Genomic DNA, 25,492 nt, shown 5'->3' on the forward strand with positions numbered 1-25,492 from the left:
GTGGAAAGACCTGGCAATGTCAAACCTTCTTTTGTAATTACCTTTTTTTTGTAGCTTCAATGAAATGAACTGTAAACAGCATATACTGAAGCTCTCAGAACTCAGACATGTGACGTGGGATTTGAAGGCAGTCTGGATGCATTGCAAGACCCTGTCTTATTAAAAAAACAAACAAACAAACAAAACAAAACAAAACAAAAAAAACTGCATTGCAACAGGCCTCTTAGCTCCTTACTGTTGGTGAAACAAATTAGCACAAACTCCAAGGCTGCAAGTAAGGTGGTGTTCTAAGTCAGCTCTGGAGGTCAGTAGCATAAGGTTCCTGGAGGACCTAGGGGGAAAGCCCAGATTTTTGCCTTTTTTACCTTGTAGAGCAAACCTGCCTTTCTTGGCGCAGGTGCCGTCTTCACAGCACTCCCTAAACTTCATGGTTCCATTGTGGTGACTCTGTTCTCCTGATTCCTGGTACTATAAGGAGCCCTGTCATTACATCAGGTCCTCCTAGATAATCCAAGACTACCTCTGCAGTTTCCTGATATTGACTTGGTCACTTCCATAGAGAGCTCCTTTGACATTCACAAGGATAGGATGCTTGCCACATGGGTGTGTTGGAGGACACAAGCCATTCCCATGCCATCCCCAGAGCCATTCCCATGCCATCGGATTATTAAGTAGTTGAAAGAAAGCCCTTCTTTATATTTTATAATTGTATTCTGCATATGTGACCTAAGTTTAAAGTGTTTTTTGGTTTTGTATTGTGTTGTGTTCTTTTTATGCTTAGTTCATGATTTTACGTTAGGGTCATTCTGATTAAGTTAAGGAAAATTCCTGTGTCAGTTAGTTTTTTCTGGAGAAACCAAAAATAAAAGCAAAGGTCATTGATAATTGAGACTAAAATTACTGAAAAACTAGTGGAAGGTGATTTAAAAAAAAAAATTGGAGGGGGGGGGGGACTGGAGAGATGGCTCAGTGGTTAAGAGCACTGACTGTTCTTCCAGAGGTCCTGAGTTCAATTCCCAGCAACCACATGGTGGCTCACAACCATCTGTAATGGGATCTGGTGCCCTCTTCTGGTGTGCCTGAAGACAGCTGCAATGTATTCATATAAATAAAAAATAAATAAATCCTTAAAAAAAATTTTTTTGGTAAGTAATTAAAACAAATCCAAGCAGTTGCAGTAAGAATGTACCCACTGGTGTGTGAGTGAAGCTGCTGGGACGCTGGCAGCCAGCCCTGTGCCCTCTGTGTTCTAACACATAGGTGTTGGCACAGTTTTAAAATTCAGTTTAAGTGTTTACATTTTTAGTATTTGTTTTCAGAGCAAAACAAAGACTAAATTGGGACTGTAGTTCATGGTCAGCTACAGTGCCCAATGTTTATCTTTGGGTGACTGCTCTTGCGCTCTTTTTTTTTTTTTGTATGCCCTCATTATGTGGTTTCTCAGTCATTGCTCGAGCTTGGGGTGTTTGCACAAGTATTAGATGGAATTCTCATTTGCACTTGCCCTATCTTCCTTGAACCTAATGGATCACTAGGAGAAATGCCTTTACTGAAGTCCAAGTAGAACCCGGGTAACTTCAGAGTGGACTGGGTGATAAGTAATGAAATCAACTTTATTTCTAAGAGCTTAAAGCAACTATGAGAGCCATGTTCCTGTCAGTGGTCATTTTGGATACCATATTGGAAGCCTTAGGAAGAAGCTACTGTATATGAAAGACATATATTTACAAGAGAGAAAATGAGCTTTTTGGTTTTGTGTGCGTGTGTGTGTAAGAAAGAGTCGTCTTATATAGCTCAGGCTGGCTTCCAACTCAAGAGCCCCTTATTTCAGTCTCTCGATGGGTTAGAGTGCAGTCATACACCACCATCTCTGCCTGGGGTGGGGAGGGCAAAGAGTGTTAATAAAACAAACTAGAGATGTTATCAGTCCTGGTACACCTATCTTAGCCACTAGCTAAAGTTGGAGAATTTTAAGTTTGAGGCCAGCCTGGACAACTTTTGGAGACCCTATCTCAAGAAATGAAAGTGCTAAGCAGAATGCTTACCTAGTGTCAGGTAGGTCCTGAGTACAATCCTTGGTACAACCAAAAAAAAAAAAAAAAAAAAAAAAAAACCAAAACAACAACAACAAAAAAACCAAACCAAAATCCTCAGTCTTTAGCCCCTCATCTTTAAATTATGTGTGTTAAGGAACAACTTATTTTGGACTAATACAGATTTTAATTATGAAATGTAAGCAGTTAACACTTTTATGCCAGTTATTTATACAAGTGGTTTTTGTTTTAAAAGCATTCTGGCAGCTCAGCTACTAAAGGTATTTGCTGCCAAGTTCGATGACCTGTGTTCCATTCCCAGCACCCATGTGTTGGGGGGAGGAAACTGATGCTGACAAGTTAGCTGTCCTCTGATCTCCATGCACACACTATACATGTGTTGCCCTCCCCAATAAAAAAAAAAATAGTTAGAAAAGAAAGAAATTGGGGGCAGGGTCTCACTGTATGGTTCTGGCTGGCCTGGAACTGTATGTAGACCAGACCTGCCTGCCTCTGCCTACTGGGATCCAGCACACCCAAGCTCTTCCTGTCGGTAACTGTTACACTTGAATGCAGAGGCAGGATGACTGCTGGGAATTCAAGGCTACCCTTAGCCACATAATGAATTTGAGGCCAGCCAAGACTACAGAGTAGGATCCTATCTCAAATAAACTGTGTCCACTGTGGAAGATGAGTACGTTCTGGTTTCATTTGTATTATATTTGCTTTTTGAGGGACTTCCTGATCAATATGTGTTTAGTAGTTGATACTACAGACAGCTTACTACATAAGCTGTCCTACGTGGCCGTGCTAGTCTAGTGCTAGCCCTGGTGAAGAATGTGGTCCCTCGGTGTGAGGGTCGGCAAGTGGATAGCTATCAGAAGAATCAGCTGTAATTCTACACCTCATGGTTTTTTATGTCTTTTCATTTTTCTTTATCTGTTTCTAGAGAGAAGAAAAATTCACTATATAGTTGGGTTTTTCTTCCTGGTTGTGGAATTTAGAAATTCTTGTTAATGGCAGTAACAAAGCTGTCTTACATAGACTCTCTTCAGTGGGTGTTTGTTGTGAGTGAGGCTCCAGCATCTGCAGGTAAAAGCAACATCTGGAGCTGAGGACCTGCCGGGTCAGCTGGAGTCTTGTCCGTTGTCTTTAAAGGCTTCTTGTTCAGGTGGCTCAGCAGCAACAGAGTGGGGAACATGGCTCCTGCCCACAGGGATCCGAGGTTCTCTGGGGCCGCAAACATTCAGAGTGCTGGCAGTTAGCGAATACCAGAGTCGTGCCACACAGGGCCTTTCCCATGTATCTTTTAATGCCTTTGTATATGTAAATACAGTGTGTTCCAAAAACATGAGAACCCTTTCATCTTCCAGCGGTCCAAAATGGATTTATGACCCGCATCCATGCAAACCTCATCATGTACCCGCGGCTGGGGAAGGGAGGGGATTATTTGCTTTTAACCCTTCAGTTTCCATGTTTCAGATGTGTGCGATTATGTAATAAAGCAGATAGAGGAAGGGAGTGCAGCCTAACTTTCAGTCCACAGCACATGGCAGGGGATGACTCCCTGGCTGATAGTGTTTAATCTCGTCAGCTACTGAATTATAGATCATGTGACAAGAGATACGTTCCGACCTATTAGTGAAACAGTGTAATCTCCATATACTTCCATAGACCGAAGAACACACTTTAGTGTATAAAATTCCATCTTACTGGAAATGCACAGGATCTATAAGCACACGCTGTCTGCTGCCTCACCCCACTTTGTATGTGTACAAGAATCTCAGTAATCAGGCCTCTGCCTGAGGTACCCATGCTTCCCCATGATCAGACACCTGGCTTTAGACTTTACCTTCTCATCCCTACCAGGTGGGACTGATGAAGCTAGGAGGGCTAGAGCCAGACTGGGTATGCCCTGAGACATGGGTGAGCACCCAAGGCCCTCCAAGTGGACCTGGAACTGGGCCAGAGGTTGGACCAAGTTTGGAGGTGTTGGGGATCTTTCCATTGAGTCCTGTGGAGGGATAACATATTGTGAACCCCAAGTTGGCCTGGGACCAATACTCTAAGTTGGCCTGGAGATTGAAGCCAGAGTGCCATGCAGGAGCTAGAATGGGGAGCACCTCAGAGGATCTCTTCCCTGGGTCCAGTACTGTCCACCTCAGAGCTGTGGAGTTGGAGAAGGTGGAATCCAGTCCCAAGGAGTCCCAGGACATGAAAGTCCTGCAGAAAGAACTAGAACAGCTTGCCAGGCCCCTCAAGCAGAAGAGGAGCACCGTGAGGTACCCTCAGACCAATGTAGGGCTCACCCTGGGCATTCTCTTGTGGAAGGTATTCAGCTAGATGAGGTCCTTCAGCTCAGCATCAGGAACACTTGACCCCAGGCCATTGCTGGAGAAGTGGATGGAAAAGCCAACCCTTTGGGAGATTTGCACAGCAGAGACCCTAGTGCAGTGTGGACACAGAAAAGAAATAGAAGCATGGAGAATTGCATGTGGGGAACCAGGGGAATGTGGTTCGGCAGATAAATGATCAAGCATTGACTGTTCCCAAGAGAGGGGTCTGAGGTGCAAGTCTCGTTTTGCAGGGGCGGTCTGTGTTCTTTCCTCTGCCACAAGCCCCCCATTTTGGTGCCTCAGGCTGTAGGGGCCCTCATTTCACCATACTCTACTCTTAGGCCCCTTTTCCTAAGGATGAAGTCTTCCCCTCTAGAGATTTCTGTCACCACTCTAGGCTGTCCCATGCGTTTTAAACTGGGGCACTATCCCTGCCAGTGGATGTAGGGAAAGAGCTAGACCAAGAGAACTTGGAGGCTGTGCCACCAGGGCTTTGGGATGAAGTTCTTCATTTGCTGAGGAGGATAGAATCACAAGGTGATGGATGAAGATGAAGTTGAGTGCTCATGTTGATTAAGCTGTCACTTATCAATTAAATAAAGAAGCCTGGGACACTAAAGGAAAAAAAAAAACCCTCAGAAGCTTTCCTGATTCAGACTTCATGCTAGTGCTCACATAGACATAAATGCCTTACTCAAGACGTAACATTTGAGGTAAGGGTTGAAGGACAGTGGGAGAGACAGTGTAGAGGAGAGACTTGCAGCAGCTCTGTCAGCAAATATGGATAAACTGCCTACTGTGTAGTCACCGGTTGAGGTCCTGGGGATGCAGCAGCAGAAGAAACTGTCCCTTTCAATATCATTCCGATGAGGAGAGACACACAACTCTTAATAAGGACCTTGAAAGATGCAATCTGTGTGATGTGATAGACTGATTTAAGCAGAGTAGACAAAGCCTTCTAAGCCGAAGGAAGATAATGCAAGGCCAGAGAGAGAAGAGGCGAGTCAAAGGGAGGTCAGCGTGGCTAGGGCTAAGAAGGGAGAGAGAACAGAGTGACGGTGACAGGAATGGCCAGGGTCAGTTGCACATGCCAGGATGTGGGATTTTATTTTGGTTCTACTAGGAAGCTGAGGCCCAAGTGTAGTAGAATGTCATGGCACATTTGCAGACAAGCTATGGGACCAGTCATACGTTTGACTCCTATGGTGAGATGGGAGGCAGAAACACAAGAATCACTGGAAAGCTATTCGGTCAACTGGCCTGGAGTTCACAGCGTAACAGAATCAAGACTCTGTCTCAGAAACTAGGAAGAAGGAAAGAACTGACTCCCAAGTTCTGAGCTCTACACATGTGCCACAACACATGTGGATGCATGTGGGTAGATGCAATATTCTTTTTAAATGATATGGAAACCATGTGTAAGAAATGGGAGGGGTTTTTGTCACTAAAGTGTGAAATTGCTTGACTATTAAGACATAATAAGGAACCTTCACTACAGATTGAAAAAGATTTGGGGAGGAAGAAGGGCAAGAAGATAAAAGGACCAGTTAAAAACGTGGCAGAGGATGGAGGTCACAGACACGGGGAGGTGGCAAGGGCAAAACCAGGAAAAGCCAAGGATTTCCAGGACATGGTAGCAATAGGGTGTCTGAGCCATGGAGAAGGAACTTCTCATCAAATAATTGTCAGCAATAAAAATTATGTTTAACCATCAACAGTAAATGGTATGTTCTTGTTTAATGGTCAATACACTGCAGTTTGAAAGCCATTTAAGTCTTGTTCCCAAAGATTAAGTTGTGAGATGTCTATGTTTAAAAAAAAAGAATGTCTAAAGAAAAGTTAAACATAGCTGACTTACTCCCTAAAGAAAAGAGCTTTCAAGTTTCAGACATTATGAGAATGTTTTAAAAATTGTGGAAACTTATTTTCTTTAACCAAAGGAAGTTGGAAACTTTCCCCTTTAAATGTCCACTCCCAGAATGGGCTCCACAAGACAGTTTCCACTCCCGAGTTAGTGTTTTTGTTGGCAGTCAGGAGACAGTGAGGACCTTCAGGGTAACTACAGAAAAGCTGGCCCTTCTAGGAGGGTTTCCAGAGTGCATAGGTTTAAGACACAGTGGAAAGTTCGGGCCTCGGCGCAGTGAGATTGAGAGAGTGGTGTTTATTAAAAATCCAAACACTTTGTGAGCCAGTACACTGACCTTTTGCAATTCAGAAGAGAGTTCAGAGGGTGAATTCCTGGGTTGCTGAGAACGGCTGCTCTGTGCTGTGATTGACAGGCCCGGCTGTCCCCAGAGAGTCCTTCCTTATCCCTGACCCAACACTTTTTTTGGGTTAACCCATCACACTTTTCAGGCTGATAGGCCAGGAAGTTGAGAGCCAGAGAAGACCGTTGTGACCTCCTAAATTCAGGTCATAATTGACCCTGACTTTTGCTGTGTCCCTGGAATGGCATGTGACACTCATGTAGAAGGTGCTAAGTAATTCTGGCACATGCTAAGTGGTTGGAAAGTAAAATGTGAAAAATTGGAAACTGGAGATGGTTCACTGGTTAAGAGTGCCTGCCATGCGACCATGAGGACTGGAGTCGGGGTCCCAGTAGCCATGTAACAAAGTTGGCTCACACTTGTAGCTCTGGCTTTGGGGAGTCACTCTTTTGGCTTCCCACAAGTACATAGCTGCATGTACCTACATGTATGCACACAGCAGGCATAAATTAATTTTAATAATAATACAAATAGTAGGAAAACACTCTGAAAATGACAAATGTCCCGTGCTTGGTTGTCACACTTGTATTGAGTGACTTACAGATGTTTACAGCTCCATCTGCAGAGAATCTGAAACACTCTTCTGGCCTCTGAGGGCACCACAGTCCTCAAGCACAGAGATACATACGCATACATAAATAATTTTTTTTTTAAATTTAAAAAATTGCCCCCTCCCCAACCCCAACTAACTAACTAAATGCTTTTAAATGATGGAAAAGGAAAAGAACAAAAGAGAATTTGTGAGTCAAAGAGTTGAAGAAGACTGGCTTCCTACATTGTGAGACATGAGGCAGTTTTCCTTGCCTTCTAATCTAAGTAGAACCTTAGCTTTCTTGGTCACATTAGAAATTCTCTGAACTCTTGTTTTGATCTGAGGTTTTCTTTCTTTTCTCTTCTTTCTTTCCTTCCTTCCTTCCTTCCTTCCTTCCTTCCTTCCTTCCTTCCTTCCTTCCTTCTTTTTGAGAATAGGGTCTTATTCTGTACTGTAGTCCAGACTGGCCTTGAACTTGCTGTGTAGACGGTGCAGGGGCCTTGAACTTGTAGCAGTCCTCCTGGCTGTGCCTCGACATGCTAAGATTATAAGTGTACACCACTGTCTCTAGCTAAGATTTCTTGGGAATTCTTGATAGAATTGTTATATAAGCCAGCACTCGGGAGGCAGAGAGGCAGACAAATCTCTGGGTTTGTGGCCAGCCTAGCCTGGTCTACAGAGTGAGTTCTAGGCCAACAGGAACAGGATGGCCTATACAGAGAAGCCTGTGGAAGGAAGGAAGGAAGGAAGGAAGGAAGGAAGGAAGGAAGGAAGGAAGGAAGGAAGGGAAAAGGAAAAGGGAAAGGAAAAGGGAAAGGGAAAGGGAAAGGAAAAGGGAAAGGAAAGGGGAAAAGGAAAAGGGAAAAGGAAAAGGGAAAAGGAAAAGGGAAAAGGAAAAGGGAAAAGGAAAAGAGGAAAGGAAAAGAGGAAAGGAAAAGAGGAAAGGAAAAGAGGAAAGGAAAAGAGGAAAGGAAAAGAGGAAAGGAAAAGAGGAAAGGAAAAGAGGAAAGGAAAAGAGGAAAGGAAAAAAGGAAAGGAAAAAAGGAAAGGAAAGGAAAGGAAAAAAGAAGGAAAGGAAAAAAGGAAAGGAAAAAGGGGGAAAAAGGGGGGAAAGGGGGGAAAGGGGGAAAAAGGGGGAAAAAGGGGGGAAAAAGGGGGAAAAAGGGGAAAAAGGGAGGGAAAAGGAAAGGAGGGAGGGAAGGAAGGAAGGGAAGAAGGGAAGGAGGGAGGGAAGAAGGAAAGAAGGAAGGAAGGAGAGGGGGGGAAGGAGAGAGAAAAGGGGGAGAAAGTGGGCAAAGGGAAGCAAGTTGCCTTCGTTTCTTACATACCAGTTGCCCCTTCATGCTTAAACAGTGATCATAATTCTCTTGTCAGTGTTTTTCTTATCCACAGACTAATCTCCAGGTCATTGAGGACATGTCTGTCTTGTCCCTATTGTTCTGAGAGCACTTTGGTGGAGCATCAGACATTAGAAGTACTTTTCTATTACCACATACATCTCTCAGGGTTACAGCTGTAATATCTCTGGTCAGGTGAATTATGTTAATCTCTTAGCATTGAACTAAGAAGGCATTTTTTTTTCACTTGCTTATAACTCCGAGGCTATACCTTTGAGCTCTCTAAATGCCACTCCCACCTTCCCTATCGGGTCATGTCTGAATTCTGAATTTATCATTGTGTGTGTCCAAGATGAATGTGTGTCGCTGTGCATGCCAACGGACACCTGTAGAGGTCAGAGGACGACTCTGCTGAGTGGGTTTTCTCCTTCCGCCTCCACATGGTTTCTAGGGACCAAACTCAAGTTACCAAACTTGCTCCATCACCCACTGAGAGCCTTCTCCCTGGCTTCATAGTGGTTGGTTGGTTGGTTGGTTGGTTGGTTGGTTGGTTGGTTGGCTATGGTGGTGGTGGTGGTGGTGGTGGTGATGATTTTTGAGACAGGATCTCACTGAGTAGCAGTGGCTGCCCTCCAATATACAGAGAGCCGTCTGCTTCTGTATCCTGAATGCTAAGATTAAAGGCATGTGCCATCATACCTGGCCCTTGATTTTTAATTTGAAAAATACTGTATTTAAATACTGGGTTTCCATTTGGTATCATTAGGCTCTGTTTAAAAATGAAAGAGGTCTTTATTCATTGTGCTCTATAAAAGGTGCACTAAAACTTCTGAGTGATATACTCACCTGCAAGTATTGGGAACACACTGAGTGGACCTTTGTGGCTCTAATTTGTTGTGACTTAGAATTCTGACGATGGCATGCATGTTACTGTTCCTAACAGTTTCGGTGGGTATTGTCTGTATGTCTTATAGAAACTGTCTGATGACAGCACCTTTTAAAATGGACTCATTTAAACAAGGAGACTTCTGGTGGGGCTTTTCAATTTTGCTTTCTTATGGTAAGAGTGGGGTTGCCAGGCAGTGGTGGCACATGCCTTTAATCCCAGCACTTGGGAGGCAGAGGCAGGCCAATTTCTGAGTTCAAGGCCACCTTGGTCTACAGAGTGAGTTCCAGGACAGCCAGGGCTACACAGAGAGAGAAACCCTGTCTCGATAAACCAAAAAAAAAAAAAAAAAAAAAAAAAAGAGTTGGATAGTAGTATCTGCAGTAGTGTTGAGATTGGCCAATTTGGTGATCCCACCTGCTAGTGTATGTTGGGAAAACCCCATAAGTTCTGCATCATAAATGTCATTTCCCCATGAAGAGATTTTCCCTGAATGTGCGTTTCAGGCTATGAGTCTCTCATTACTTCTTTGTTAGCTTCTAGTCAGTAAGTTCAGTCAGGGGTTGGTGCAAATGCTAAATACTAAGGATTCCCCTAACTTTTCTTCATCGTGAACTCATTGATTCCTGGAAGATTTCAAAATCATCCTCATTGGTGCTGTGTGTGATCCTACGATCCACACTGCCTTCTGTTGTTTTATTCATTAAAGAAGTAATAATAGCAACCAATGCTTAATGAGTAGTCTTGTAGGCGACTTAAAGAACTAGTTCTCTTTCTGTGCTGTATATCATATTAGCAGCCTGCGTCACAACCCAATTCTTACTTATATAACTTTTTCCACTCATTTTGGTCTTTATTATTTTTGAGGAGGGTGAAGCAAAAGGCTACAGGGGTCTGATGCTCTGGTTTTGCTATGCAAACAAAACTCACTCAAGTAAACTCTAATCTTTAGATGAAAATGGAGGCAGCCCCAGTACAGTCTACAGCATACTTAGTTATCAAGTTCTCTCTGTCTCTGTCTCTGTCTCTCTCTCTCTCTCTCTCTCTCTCTCACACACACACACACACACACACACACACACACACATACATACACGCGCGCACAGGAAGGGAAGTAAGTCTAGCTCTTCAGAAAGCTTGGCTGTCAGTTGCATTGCTTTGGGAGCACCGAGAACACTGACACTAACTGAAGGCTCTGCCCCATCTGTTCACATCTGCTTTGGATTGTTCCTTGGTCAACCAGGAAAGACGTCCTTGTTATTGCTCTGAAGTGGTGGACTGAACAAGAAAATTTGCTCTTGGAATTGTCCCGATTTTTAAATTAGTGCCACCAGCCCTCCTCTCTTTTCCCACCATGTTTCACATACCCAGCTAATGATACGCTTATTTTAGGATACAGTATCACTACCTTATATAGCCTCAGGCGCCTCATCTTGCCTAGAACAAAGCGTTTCAAGGTTCAAAATCAATATCGACCTCTGGTATTTAAGCCATCCTAGGCGATGAACATAGGGTTCAAGTTAGTCTTCTGCTTTGTATTAAGAGAAAAGGATGTAAATTGCCTTTTGAGCCTGCAGACAAATGCTAACTAACCGGGGTGTTGGGGGTTGAAAAAGACACTTAACAAATTAAGTTGAGTTGCTTAGGAGTGGAGAAACAAATGACCATAGGCCACATAAAGAGAACTGCTCCACCCATATGGCTTCTGCTGTGTCGGGTGTAACTGCTGTATCCAGTGTAACCAATTTCCTTTGTGTGTGCCCACACACATGTGTATGTACAAGTGGGCATGTATCTGTGTGTATATGTAAGCCAAAGGATTTCACTGGGAATTGTTTAAGTGTTATCCTACTAGCTACCTATGAACACAGGATCTCTTATTGGAGCCTGTTACCCCCTGATTAATCGGGGATGCCTGGCCAGCACACTTCCACACCTGCCTCCTTCTCCCCAGCACCAGATTTAGAAACATTTGTCATTACATTTAGCTTTGGGGAATCTTAAACTCAGGTCCCCTTGCTTGCATAGCAAGCATTTCCTGAATGAGCCATCTCTCTAGCCCTTAGTGGTTTCTTTCTGTTATAACTTTGATTTCTTTTCTTTGTTTTTTTTTAAAAAGATTATTTATTTATTTATTTATTTTATTTATATGAGTATACTGCAGTCATCTTCAGACACACACTAGAAGGGGGCATCAGATCCCATTACAGATGGTTGTGAGCCACCAAGTGGTTGCTAGGAATTGAACTCAGGACCTCTGGAAGAGCAGTCAGTGCTCTTAACCACTAAGCCACCTCTCCAGCCCATGACTTTGATTTCTTAGGTAAAAATCTTTATGACATTTATCACCTTTGGTTGAGTCTGTAGGCCATAAATCTTTTCCCATTTATGGTAATAAACAGTAAAGAATGTTGGCTTTTTTCATTGACACTAGTGTCGGTTCTCTGAAAAGGGACTGCTGGCTGTCTCCATCTGTTATTCAAGATGATGCTTTAAGCTGGATATCCAGTGCTCACCTGTAATCTCAACATTTGGGAGCCTGAGGCAGAAGAATTGAAAATTGGCCAACCTGGTCTCAATATCCCACCCCAAAAGTAATATTTTAACATCTGTATATTTAAAAGAACATAGTTAATTGTAGGTGCATGTATGCTTACCCTTGGAAGTTTAAATGAAAGATTTCTAAACATTACAGATATAACCTTCCCTCTAAGACACTGGTCATTCTGAAATCATTTCTTCCCAGGGCTTGTTTTCTGTATACAGTCAGCATATCTACAATTATGCTTTTCCCTTTATGTCACCTCAAGTATCCTATCCAGGATGCTCTGTAAAATCACCGTGTGTCATGTTGCATGCAAAGCAGCGTACAAGTCAAGGGAGGAAGAGGCTTTGATCCACCTGAATTACTGCATGAATATCCAAATTGCTCTTCCATATCCAAAGCCCCCTTCATGATGTTGGCTTCAGCACTGCACACCTCCGGCTTTCTTGGGCTTTTAGGATGCCCTGTAACTCCAAGTATTTACTCGCCCTTGTGAGCTCATCAGATCCCATTTGATCCGAGTCTTTCCTCTGCTTCCGTTTGTATGTGACTTGTATGGTTTCACTGTGGTGACATTGCACCAGAGTTTAGTCTATGGCATTCTCCATCCTGGGCCACGTATGCCTTTCAGCCATAATAGCAGAGATAAGCTAAGGTCACTGTCCAGTGAGCCCAGCCACAGAGAGACACATCCTGGCACTCCAGGTTTTCCAGGTGGTACTGGTTCTGGGTATGCAGGGACCTTTTCTAGCACAGAGCCTGTGCTTTTGCAGAAGTGGCTGGGCTATGCTTTTGCTAACTCCAGGGATATCATGCATGACTTAAAAAGTATAGTTGGAAAAAATGTTTTTAAAAGTTCTGCCAAAATCTCATCCACTTTTAGTTATCTAATTTTTTAAAAACTCTGTCCTGAGTTTTCTTTTTTCTTCTCGCTGACCATTTGACTTGACCCTTAAGCTAGACATGCTAAAAGAAGGACACCAAGTCCATTGTGACAGAAAGTGGGGGGTGGATGCCTGGTGCTGGGATGATGGTTAGTACAGAGAGGGCTTCTTTCTGTGGTAAAATACTCTAAAATCCACCTTGGTTACCCAATTCTGAATGTACCAAAGCCACTGTCAATGCACCCTAATTAGATGAAATTATAAAATACTTTTTTTGTATTCCTTAATAAGGCTGTTGGGAATAAAAGCACTTGTGAGTGGATCTCTGCTGAGCATGTATCAAGAAGCACAGTATGCTCATTGTCACCAGATTCTCTCATCGTGTCTTATAGAACTTCTCAAAGCCAGGCAGGGAGGGGAGGGAAGCAGAGGCCCATAGCACCCAGCATTTAGAGCTGAGCTCATTTCACCTGATGCAGCTGTGCATTCTGGGTAGTGCCACAAGCCCCACGCAACACCCAGGGCAGTCCCTCCATAGTCTCTTGTATTCACTTAGCAAGCAAGTTCTGAGTGCTCTATGCTTGATCATGTTCCCCTCCACCCCCATTCAGTTTCCAGTCCACTTTTCTCTCTTTACCTTCCCAGATCACCTAAGTGTGATCTTGGGTTTGTTTTAGGTTTTGTGTGTATGGGTGTGTGGTGTATATATGATATCTACATGTCTACATGTGCACATTTGCACCCGCACTAGGAGGCCATCAGATGTCCTGCTCTATCCCTCTCCATTCTTTTGTTTGGTTTTCAAGAAAGGATTTCTCTGTATAGCCCTGGCTGTCCTGGAACTAACTCGGTGTGCCACCACTGCCTGGCTCCCTCTCTATATATTCTCTCTCTCTCTCTCTCAGATTTATTTATTTATATGTTTATTATTAAGATTTATTTATTTTATGTAGCTGTCTTCAGACACACCAGAAGAGGGCATCAGATCCCATTACAAATTGTTGTGAGCCACCATGTGGTTAAGAGTTGAACTCAGGACCTCTGGAAGAATAGTCAGTGCTCTTAACCGCTGAGCCAATTCTCCAGCCCCCCTCTCCATTCTCTTTAGGCAGGGTTTCTCACTGACCCTGCAGCCGGCCTGGCAACCAGCAAACCTTAGATTTCCCCTCCCCAGCAAATGTCGGTTGGCTACACTCAGCCTTTTAGTGAGTGCTTCAGATTTGAACTCAGGCTTGCACAGGAAGCAGGCTTCATGCTGAGTCATCTCTCTAGCCCCCTGCTTCCTTTTTGAGTCATCCCTGGGATGGTGTCCCTTCTGTAGGGATTGTCATACTGCAGTATCTCCTGCAAGTCCTCCAGACACTGATGTTGAATGAGTGTGTGAAGAGATGGAGGCATTCATTTAGAGTCCTGTATGAGGTGTTGGGAGTGTGCAGCAGTAGGCAGTGTGAGCAGCAGAAACGGCGGCTCCCTTTGGAAGAGAAACGCTAACTTTTTAGGTACAGAGTAACTGATCAAACCCTGGCTCTGGGCCTTGTTGTTGTTGCTGTTGTTATGAATCTTGTTGATATTTCTGACCCAAGCCAGTGAGAATCCATCCTTGTTTTAGTCTTTGCTTTATTTTTGTTAGAGTTTTTCCTCCTGTGTTGGTTGATATTTAGTTTATTTCAGTTGTCTGTCCTATAAACAGTAAAGGCTGCTCACCCACGTCTTCCCGCCCCTGCTTCAACCACACATCCCAGGGTCCCCCTGCTACTTCACTAAACTGCCAACAGTTCTGAAAAATAGCCCTCTGCTTGAAGTGTGCAGAAGCCGCCCACAACGGTAAGCAGCTAAGAGAAACCAGAGCACATATTTCCTCCAACCCATTTTTTTTTCAGCCCCTCAAGTATTTGTTAGAGGGAGCTGAGTTTTCAAAATGAGTTCCAATGTTCCCGTGTGTTAATAATTTGAGGTTTCTCCTGCATGGATAATTTAAATGTTCAAAACCAACTCATGCTCAAGTTAAATGCACATTGAACTAGCCGTACTCCTAGCTTACCATATGCATGGCAGTGATGGAGAGGGATATGAGGTAAAGGGCCACTGGCAGGGAAGATGGCCACACAGTGCTAAGGAAACCTCACTTTACAGTGATGCATTGTCAGGAAGGATGCTGGGCCTGCCCCTGCTAGGCTTGGTACTTAAACTGCGTTTAAATCATCTTTCACAGCATCACCACAAGTGTCCCACTACAGATTCTTATTAGTGATGCCAGTGAGCACTCCGCTGCTGAGCCCAGTCCCCGTGTTTTTGTTCTGACACAGGGCCTCCGCACTGAGCTGCCTGGGCTGACCTCAAACTTTGAGTCCTCCTGACTTAGCCTCTACCTACCCGGGGTTACAGGCTTGTGCCATCAAGTCTAGGGTCTGTTAGGATTTTTAACAACCTATCCTACTTGGTTATGAAGAGTTTGGACAATTTTGCTCACTGTGTGCAGACTGTGAGGTGTAATTGGACATTGAAAAGATTGGTGGTATATTCTTCTAGTCCTAGCACTCAGAAAGTTAAGGCAGGAGGATCCTGAGTTAGAGACCAGCCTGAACTACGTCACAAGATCTCCGTCAGCTTAGGCTGCCTGTGTGGCCACAGGGAGACTCTCCAGCAAGCTATCAATTGGTATGGCCGACTCTCTCCAGCGAGCCATCAGTTGGTATGGCCGACTCTCTCCAGCGAGCCATCAGTTGGTATGGCTTCCAGTGTGCTCTCCTTCAGAAGCAGCATCTGCGCTTTGTTTTTGAGACTTGATCTGACTGAAGTCCTGGATGGCCCGGAACCCATAATGGAGACCAAGCTGACCTCAAATCCACAGAAAACCAATCTTCCGCTGCCTCCAGAATGCTGGGATTAAAGGCATGAGTTACCATGCCCGGCCATAAGCACTATTTCTTACACACTCACTGTGCTTGAAGAAATGCTAAGTATCATGAGAGTCAGGAAAGAATAGTAGCTTTTTTAAAACATGAATGCTACTCTCCCACCCTCCCATCTCTTCGGCCCCTTTCATGTCCCCCCATTCCTTCTCAACTTAGCTCCTCTTTGTACTGGTGTGTGTGTGTGTGTGTGTGTGTGAGAGAGAGAGAGAGAGAGAGAGAGAGAGAGAGAGAGAGAGAGAGAGAGAGTTAGTTCTAACCACTTGGGATTGGATAACCCTTGGGGCCTCATCTCTGTCGAAGAGAAGACTGACTCTCCCTCTCTTGGTAGCTTTAATTACATGCAGCTCTTCATCTAGAGGTGGGGCCTTGTGAGATTCCCTCCATCCATGCATGATGGAGTGTCAGCTGTGTTGTCATTGGACAGGTCTCCTTCAGCAACTCTAATAAGTAGTTCCACAGGAACTACGGAGAAAGAATAGACTTCTCTAAGGGAGGTAGCGTGTTTTTAAAGCTGAAAGAATTACACACACACACAAGATAAAGAGAGTCACAGGGGAGTACAGAGAAAGGCAGGGGTTGTCTTAGTCAGTACTCTATTACTGTGAAGAGACACCTTGACCACAGCACCTCTTATGAAGGAAAACATCTTGTTGGCTGGCTTCAGAGGTTTAGTCCATTAGTCTTAGCCTTAGGGCAGGAAGTATGGCAGGGCAGAGGCAGACATGCTGCTGGAGAAAGAGCTGAGAGTTTTACATCCTGATCCACAGGCAGCAGGAAGTTACAGTGACTTTGACTTCTGAGACCTCAAAGTCTCACCCCCTCCAACAAAACCACACCCATGCCAACGAGGCCACACCTCCTAATTGCATCACTCCCTATGGGCCTATGCAGGCAGTTTTTACTCAAACCACCACAGTGATCTAAGAGACTTCACAACAGGGTGTTTATTTCTGTTGACAAATGGCACTGTTTCGGTTGTATCAGACCCTGAACTAAACCCCTGGTGATCAGTAAGCTACTAGCCTCAGCAGCTTGGGTGAGAGAGGTTGGAGATAGAGGTTCTGGTAGGTGGCCATTGACGCAGCAGTGTGAGAAGGCACCAGTCAGTGTTCAGGAGCGACTGACACAGTAATTTAACTGGTTCATTTTTGTGAACCTTTCTATCGTATATCAAAGATTCTGCGAAAAGATGAGAACAAATAAACCTCTTTCCTCTCCACTCAGTAGTCAGTAGAAAGCTTGAACACATCATATAGCTAAGAACAATGTAAGACAGAGTGGAGACTGGGATATCAGAGAATAAACAAAAGGTTCTGACAACCAAAGGAAGCAACTGATATGGTATTTTCTGCTGGAAGTCAGTTAAAGCTTCATACAGGAAGTAATATTTGACTGCACCTTGAAAACGGATGACATTTTAAAGGTGGAAGAGACAGGAACAGGCCTGGCACAGACAGGAAGTATATAAAGAAAGGCATATAAACACAGGATGTGAGCCCTCTAGTACTGAAGATTAGCCAGGGGTACTCAGGAGAGCTGGGTAGGGTGGGGCTGGCTGTGATGGAACTTAAAAACAATGCTAAAATAGAGAGAGGAGCCGCTTTTTTTTTTTTTTTTTTTTTTTTTTTTTTTTTTTTAAGCAAAGAAATAACAGGATCTGATTTTGTATGGCAGTCATTGAGCTCTGAGTGAATAGCTTAGGAGGTGTAAAAGGTAAGATTCTAAGCAAGAAGAGGGGCTGGAGAGATGACTTAGCAGTCCAGAACACTTGCTGCTTCATTGTGAGGACCAGAGTTCAAATCCCTGCACCTATATGAGACTGCTCTCTAAGAGGCTGTAATGCCAAGAAATCCAGTTTCCTCCACTGGCCTTTATGGGCACTCATACGGCATACACCCACATGTAAAAGTATTTTTTTATCCCCTGATGTATATGTTGTTTCGGAGGCTTATTGCCTCTGTCTGCTAACCTAGTCCTGGATGCTTCTAGCCTCAGTACGACCTAATATAGGCCTAGAGTGTTTTCAGTCCCTGAGACTTGCTGCTGAATAAGCTCACCCTTTCTAGTTCTTTCTGAGCTCTGGCTCAAACACTCTCCAAGCTGACTGATTCAATCTGGCTCCTCCGCCCCCTCCCTCCCTCTCCTGAAGTGTTCTCTTCTCCTGAGAGGTAGGCATATCCTGTTCTGTCAGATTGTTCTCTGATTCATCGCTGTGTCACTTTGCCACTCAACTTGACATCACTTTCCACATGGGCACTTCCTTCCACAAACTAAACTTCACCTTCATTGTTTGAGATTAAAGGTGTATACTAAGGGTGTGTCTGTGTCCATCCAGGGAGATTAAAGGTGTGTGATGAGACCGAGCCACACCACAACTAGAAATAGGATTTTTCAGTAAATAACACAATCGCAGAGTTCACAGTGTGATCAGATATCCTGCAACACCCATACCCCCACACACATGATTTTTGTTTTAAGTTGACAGATGGAAGCAACATGGGAACAAATCCAGTGTCTTTTCTTTTAAGATTTTATTTTATATATATATATTATATATATATATTATATATATGATGAGTACACTGCAGCTGTCTTCACACACACCTAAAGAGGACATCAGATCCCATTACAGATGGTTGTGAGCCACCATGTGGTTGCTGGGAATTGAACTCAGGACCTCTGGAAGAGCAGTCAGTGCTCTTAACCTCTGAGCCATTTCTCCAGCCCCCAAAGCCAGTGTCTTTTGTAACAGAGTATGGAAAGGTAGTCTTAACCAGCAGGTCCTCCGTGGGAAATTTTTCTGGCTAGTTAGAGAAATGCAGAGGGCAAAAGAGTTGGAAAAGGGAAAGAGACTCCAGGGAGGTAGGTATGTCGCCTTAAGATTGCTGCAGGGAATGTAATCCCAGGACAGAGGAAAAGGCAGGGAGAGTGCCAAGAGTTCAAGGCCAGCCAGGGAGGCTGGGGTGTCCTTGGGGTAGAGTCCATCAATTAAAATTTTCCAGCATGGGTCTCCCCTCCCTTCACTTTTCCTCTATCCCTCCCCTTCCTTTTCCAGGTGTACATGGACAAGGTAGGTGACTCAGTCCCAGCGAGCTCAGATGGTTCACTACCTACTTCCTAGATTTGCTCTTTCAGCCTGGTGACACAGCTCTGTGTTCCACTAACCAGAGACCAGTGCCTGCTGGGATGCTGACATGAGTGTTGTTCCCTTGCTTCTCTAGACTTTGGCTTCAGCAACCTCTTCACTCCAGGGCAGCTGCTGAAGACATGGTGTGGCAGCCCTCCCTATGCCGCCCCAGAGCTCTTCGAAGGGAAAGAATATGATGGGCCCAAAGTGGACATATGGGTGAGTATGTCCCTTCTTACCACCTGTCCCCTTGCAGATGACAGTTGTCATGTGGGAGTGCAGAGCACGTTCACCTGCTCTTGCAACCCAGTTTCCCCCAGTACCCAAGTTACATGAGCCTTGGCTTTCAACTACTCCCTTTGCACCTGCAGAGGAACCCTGTGAGGGCCTGAGCAGAAGATGCCTGTGGCAACAACAGAGATTACTTTTCCTTGAGAGGCTGGGTCTGAGAAATGTTTGGAATTTCACCCTAAATCCATGTCTGGAAGCAAAGACTGTTATCTGCTCTGAAGACGATTGACCTTGACACTGACCCATATTATATCCTAAAAAGAGGACAAGTTGGTCCCATCATCTGCACATACACTAATGGTCTCTTTTGTTTCCTCTGATGCTATTAACTGTCCCTACTCTCTGTTCGGGCTACAGAGCCTTGGAGTTGTCCTCTACGTGCTGGTGTGTGGCGCCCTGCCGTTTGATGGGAGCACACTGCAGAATCTGCGGGCCCGAGTGCTGAGTGGCAAGTTCCGCATCCCGTTCTTTATGTCCACAGGTAAGGGACCCGCCAGCATAAAGCCATGACTGCCTTCACAGAGAGGCAGGCATGTGAAGTAATTTCACAAGTGTAGTGATGCTGGGTCAGTGGCCATTTGGCTGCTCTCTAAGCTGCAGCTTGCCTCAGCTCCTTCAAGAGGCAAGGTTCCTTAGCAGCAAAATAAGCCACCTGCTTTGGCTTGGGGATCTGGGCTCTGCTCAGTATCAATTTGTCTGAGCTGTTGTTTCCTCAGTCTAAGACGGCTAAGGGCTTTGCACGGCCCCTGGCATACAGATTAGATTAACTGCTGTGTGAGTCACTGGTGCCATCATGGTGCTACAGTGGGATCAGTGCGTGTCACTTGTCCTCCCCACAGCCTCCACTGGAGTGCCGGAGCTCCGCAGTTGGCATTGATGCCCAGGACAAAGCAGGTTTTCGTCTTTGTCTTCATATGGTCTCATTTCCTAGTTCTCAAGTCTACCTTCATATTCTGTTTAGGAAATTTTTTTAAGTAAGTGGACAATAGGATAATAGCTTTTTGGAAATTTTAACACTGAAAACGGATACCAGAAACCCAGATGTTATAGTTAGCAGACAACTCAGAACCTCTGGGTTTGGCTTCAGTTTGGGATGTGTTTAGTTGGTTGGTTTGGGATTTCTTTGTCACCATTTCTGTGCATGTCTGATCCACTATAGACAGTGGTACCTTTTGTCTAGCTACTTTCCTCTTAAGGAGAGCATGCACACCTTTAGAATACGTAGGTGGAGTGTGGGTTCCGTTTAACTGAGTCATCTCAGAACTGATGATTTAGAAGGTCATGTGTCAGGTGATGATAATGCTAAGGAAAGGGGAAGAAGAAACCTTTAGAATGGTGGGTGGGAGATCATTCAAAGAGGAACAGTTGGAAAACGTGACATTTCAGGGACAACTGGAAAGGAAGGATGCTGGAGGATTACTGCCTGAAGGCCCCAGGGAGGGAGCAATTGGGGTGTGCCTGAAAGGAGTTGAGCATGTAGACTCTCTGCTTTTACTCTGCTGGAAGCGGAAGAATTAGAAGCTCTTAACAATAGAGAATAATATGGTTAGACCTGTGGGGGTTTTCTAAATTTTTATTACAAAAACTTTTTAAAAATTGAAAAGATTTTTTTCATTGGCTTTTAAAGACAATCTTGGTAGTTGCTACACTGGTTGTTGAAAGGAGAGTGTAGTGCAGTGCTGTGTGGTGCAGTACAGTGCTGTGTGGTGCAGTGCAGAGCTGTGTGGTGCAGTGCAGTGCCATGTACTATCACGCAACACAGTGCAGTGCTGTGTGGTGCTGTGTTCTAAGGCACAGCACAGTGTAGTGCAGTGTTGTGTTGTGGAATGCTGGGCAGTGCAGTTCAGTATATGAGTGTTGTGCAGTGCAGTGCAGTGCAGCTCAGTGAAGAAGCCTGGTTGCTAGGAGACTTAGAGAGCTTGTGCAGGCTGTGGGTGGCTGGAGTGTTGTGCAGTGCAGTGCAGTGCAGTGCAGCTCAGTGAAGAAGCCTGGTTGCTAGGAGACTTAGAGAGCTGGTGCAGCTGTGGGTGGCTGGTCCCAGCCTGAGGAATAGAGTGATTTGGGACGGAACGCTGCTGCACACTGGTTGGCGTGTCGGAGGAATTTTACAGACATTACCTCCCTTCAGTATTATGAGCTATATGAGGTTGTTACCCCACTTTGCAGGTGGTGCCACGTCCAGGAGAGTGTAAGCAGTGTCCCCATGTAGAACAGCTTATTAGTAGCTAAACTAGAATTTGAGCCAAGGCAGTATGTCTCAAATAATGTTTGATATTGGATTTAAGATAAGAAAGAATAGTTACAGGTAACCCCAAGATTTGTACCTGAGCGACAGAAAGGATGAATTCGCTACTAAATCAAGGATAACTGAATCGTCAGCATTTTGGAGAGATGTTTTTAGAACTGTCAAGTTTGGGGTGCCTGTTAGCCATCTAAAAGACAGTTCTGGTCAGCAGTTGGAAAGGAGAGAGTTGTAGCTTAGGATGCCTCTTTGAGTGTCATAGAATATACTCTAATGCTACCAGGTAGGCCCGCTCTCTGTGCCTCTCAGGATGGTTAGAGATGGTTAGAAGAATGGTTAGGGAGGAAAGCCAGAGTCACTTGAAGACAAGTGAAGCTGCCCTGGAAGCTGAGGTAGAGGACAGAGAACTGAGTGCTGGATTGAGAGGAATGGAGCTCCCTCGTGGGGTTTTGGTGCCACTGCCACGGGAAGCTGATCCATGCACACAGTAGGACCGAGTGCAAGGCACAGGAAAGGGGGAAGCCTTGACTCTTCCCAGTTTGACTGTACAGTGATGGAGATAGAGAAGTGTGCTCTAGGGGGCTCCAACCCTGGTCATCAGATATCCTGCCAGTAGCTGCATTTCCTGTTGTCATGGTGACTGCATTTTTACCATTCCCTACTAAGGAAAAAAAATGAGGACAGTTTTAGGTTCACTGCAGAATTAAAGGGACAGAAGATGTTCATATGCCCCCTGCCTCACTCCCCCTTCCCCCTACCCCCACACACACCGTCATTCAGAGCCTGTCATTTACAAGAGGGTTCACTGTCGGGGTTGTAAATTCGCTGGGCTCTGACAAGTGTATAAAGGCATTTATCCACCATGATCCTGTCAGACAGAGAATCCCCACCTCTGGGATGATCCTGTGTGCTCCTCCCATTCCTCCCTTCTTTCTCTCCCCACTGGTGAGCATCGTCTCCATACATTTTTACTTTCCGGAATGTGATATGGTTGGAAGTGCCATTTTACGTTGGCCTTCCACTTAGGAACATGCACAGGCATGCAATGTCTGTTGTGTCTTGCTAGCTTATTTCCCTTTACTGCTGAGTACTCCCTTGCCTGAATGTACTACAGTTTATCCTTTTGCCCACTGATGAGTGTCATGGCTGCTCTCCAGTTTTGACAGTTTGTAACTGAGATTGCTTTGATAGCCTTGTGCGGATTTGTGTATGGACACACGTTTTCGGCTCACTTGAGTAAGTGCCACGGAGCATGCCTGTGAGGCCATATGGTAAGAGCTTGTTTAGATTTGTAGTAGACTGCCAAACGGCCTTTCCTAGAGCTGGGCTGTGTTGTTGTAAATAAGAGTTCTTATTGCTGCCCGACTTGTGGCTTTTGCCTGATTAGCCTGTGGGGCGTGGTCCCCTTTCACATGTGTGTGGTGTTCCTTTCATTTGAAGCTCTGAAGTCTGTGATCCTGAACATCCTTGTATAGGTGTCTCATCAGGTCTTCATTTTTTATTCCTCTCCAACAAAGTCTCATAGTATTTTCCAAGTTGCCTTTGAACTCCTGGGCTTACACAGTCCTGGATCCGAGGATCCGGAATTGCTCATTTATTTATTAGGGTGTTTCACTGTCTTCTAAACCCCATTGTTTCTTACTGCTTCTGAGATCCATTCCTTCTATCCCCTAAATATACTCTGCCAGATTTTTCGTTCTCTCTTAATCCTTACATCTCCTCTTACCCGAATGATCTGTCTGAGCCATCTCGTTTACTGCCATGGCTTCACCAATCCCTTTTGGGGACTGCTCCCAATTAACTGTCTGCAAATTCTCTCCTGAGGTCTAGGGCCACATATCTATCCATTTGCTATTTAGCATCTTTAAAAAAATTATTCTCGGGCTGGCGAGATGGCTCAGTGGTTAAGAGTGCCAACTGCTCTTCCGAAGGTCCAGAGTTCAAATCCCAGCAACCACATGGTGGCTCACAAACATCCGTAACGAAATCTGATGCCCTTTGCTGGAGTATCTGAGGACAGCTACAGTGTACTTACATATAATAAATAATAAATAAATCTTTAAAAAAAATTCTCCTTGATTTGTAGTACTGAGACTCGAACCCAGAGCCTTGAGTATGTTAGGTGGACACCCTACCCCTGAACTACAACCTGTTACTCAATGTCTTCCTTTAACATCTTGAAATCACATTCACTGAAGCATTTTCCAAAATGAACTTCATTCCCTATCCACAGATTTGCTCTATTTGGTGTCCCTGGTGTCCCCGTCTGAGGCTTGGCAGAAACAAGCCTTGATTGTTTCTTCTTTTATCACCACCAGAGCCAACTGGTTAGTGAAGGCTGTGCAGTCAGTCTGCTATTCCAGTAACCACACTGTCATCTTCTCTTGCCTAAGTTAGACTTTGTCAAATCTGTGGATGCTGAGTTCCATCCTTGTCTTCTCCATGTTTCTGCGTGACACGAATAATAAAAACTACACCACACATGCAAACTCACATGTACACACATACAAACGCACAAATCTGATGATATCATTTTATAGTTTAAAAATGTTTCAGTAGTTTACCATTGCCCTAAAGTTTACTGCTAATGTGTCTAAAGCACTGAACTTCAAGAATTTTTACTACAACCATGATAAAAAATATACTTTATACTACAACTTAGAACACACACATATATGTTTTTAAAAATCAAAATATATTGTTTTGAGACAGAGTCTCTTTCTATAACCCAGGCTGATTTTAAACTAAAGAACCATCTCGCCCAGTCTCCTGAGTGCTGGAGTTGCAGGCAGTCTAGCCTGATCGAGTGCTAAGCTGATGATCCTGAGGGTGATGGTCAAGATTGTTCTCTGGCCTACACACGTGCACATTCAAGAAAAGGCAAATCCAGATATTTTCCAGGTTTTTTATCTTTATGAACCTTGTCTTACTACTATGACATTTATCAAAATATACTGTAATTGAAGGCTAGAGAGATGGCTCAGCAGTTCAGAGCATTGTCTGCTCTTCCAGAAGTCCTGAGTTCAATTCCCAGCAACCACATGGTGACTCATGACCATCTATACTGGGATCTGATGCCCTCTTCTGACATGCAGGTATATATGCAAAGTCATGTACATGAAAATAAATAAGATATATATGTATGTGTGTGTGTGTATATATATATATATATATATATATATATATATATATATATGTATGTTTTTTTTTTTTTTTCGAGACAGGGTTTCTCTGTGTAGCCCTGGCTGTCCTGGAACTCACTTTGTAGACCAGGCTGGCCTCAAACTCAGAAATCTGCCTGCCTCTGCCTCCCGAGTGCTGGGACACATATATTTTTTAATCTTAACTTATTTCTTATTGTAATTTTTTCATTATAAACCTTCCACACCAGACTCTGAACTTAAAGAATATGCATAGAAAGCCTCCATCCTTCCCACAGTTGTTTATAATCTAGCAGTGTCTGGTACACAGCAGCACTTCCTACATACTGAGTCTGTGTCAGAGTCAACTGCACCTACCTTGTGTTCTAGGGGCTTTCATTGACTCTTAAAATCAGGTTGCTGGTGGTGCAGGCCTTTAACCCCAGCCCTGGGAGGCAGGTAGATCTGTTCAAGGCCAGCCTGGTCTGCATAGTGAATTAAGACCCTGTCTCAGCCCGGCAGTGGTGGTGCATGCCTTTAATCCCAGCACTTGGGAGGCAGAGGCAGGTGGATCTCTGAGTTCAAGGCCAGCCTGGTCTACAGAGTGAGTTCCAGGACAGCCAGGGCTACACAGAGAAACTCTGTCTCGAACCGCCCCCCCCCAAAAGGAAAAGACCATGTCTCGAAAAAGAAAAATCAGAAATGTACACAACTGTGACTTCTTCTGTAGCACCTCACTCCCCGCCCCGCCCACCCCCTCCCCCAGTCCTGTTTTCTCTTGTTCTGACCTCAGGCCCTGGGCTTTAGTCATAGGAAAGTCTTTGTCCTTTCTCAGACTTAGCAAGCACACTCTGCTGTCCCCTCAGGTGGGCACTCTGAGGCCTCTATTGACACTCGCCCCATTGCCACCAACAGCATCCATAATTGTATTTGTCTTAACCCTAGCCTCAGCTCCAC

General features: G+C 44.5%; 1 protein-coding gene and 1 pseudogene across 2 annotated transcripts in view; both read left to right on the top strand.

Annotated features, from left to right (window-relative positions):
• Sik3 (SIK family kinase 3) overlaps positions 1–25,492 on the top strand; it is a 203,970-nt gene that overhangs the window by 136,078 nt on the left and 42,400 nt on the right. For both annotated transcript variants that reach the window (XM_021173280.3, XM_021173281.3), the window contains exons 5-6: positions 18,957–19,081; positions 19,511–19,634. In XM_021173280.3, coding sequence (XP_021028939.1) covers positions 18,957–19,081; positions 19,511–19,634 — 249 coding nt within the window. The remainder of the gene's footprint in view (positions 1–18,956; positions 19,082–19,510; positions 19,635–25,492) is intronic.
• Positions 1,137–7,316, top strand: LOC115031913 (POU domain, class 5, transcription factor 1 pseudogene; annotated as a pseudogene).

This window comes from Mus caroli, unplaced genomic scaffold (genome assembly GCF_978045245.1).
Source record: "Mus caroli unplaced genomic scaffold, Mus_caroli_1 scaffold_11, whole genome shotgun sequence".
In the NCBI taxonomy this organism is placed as follows: Eukaryota; Metazoa; Chordata; class Mammalia; order Rodentia; family Muridae; genus Mus; species Mus caroli.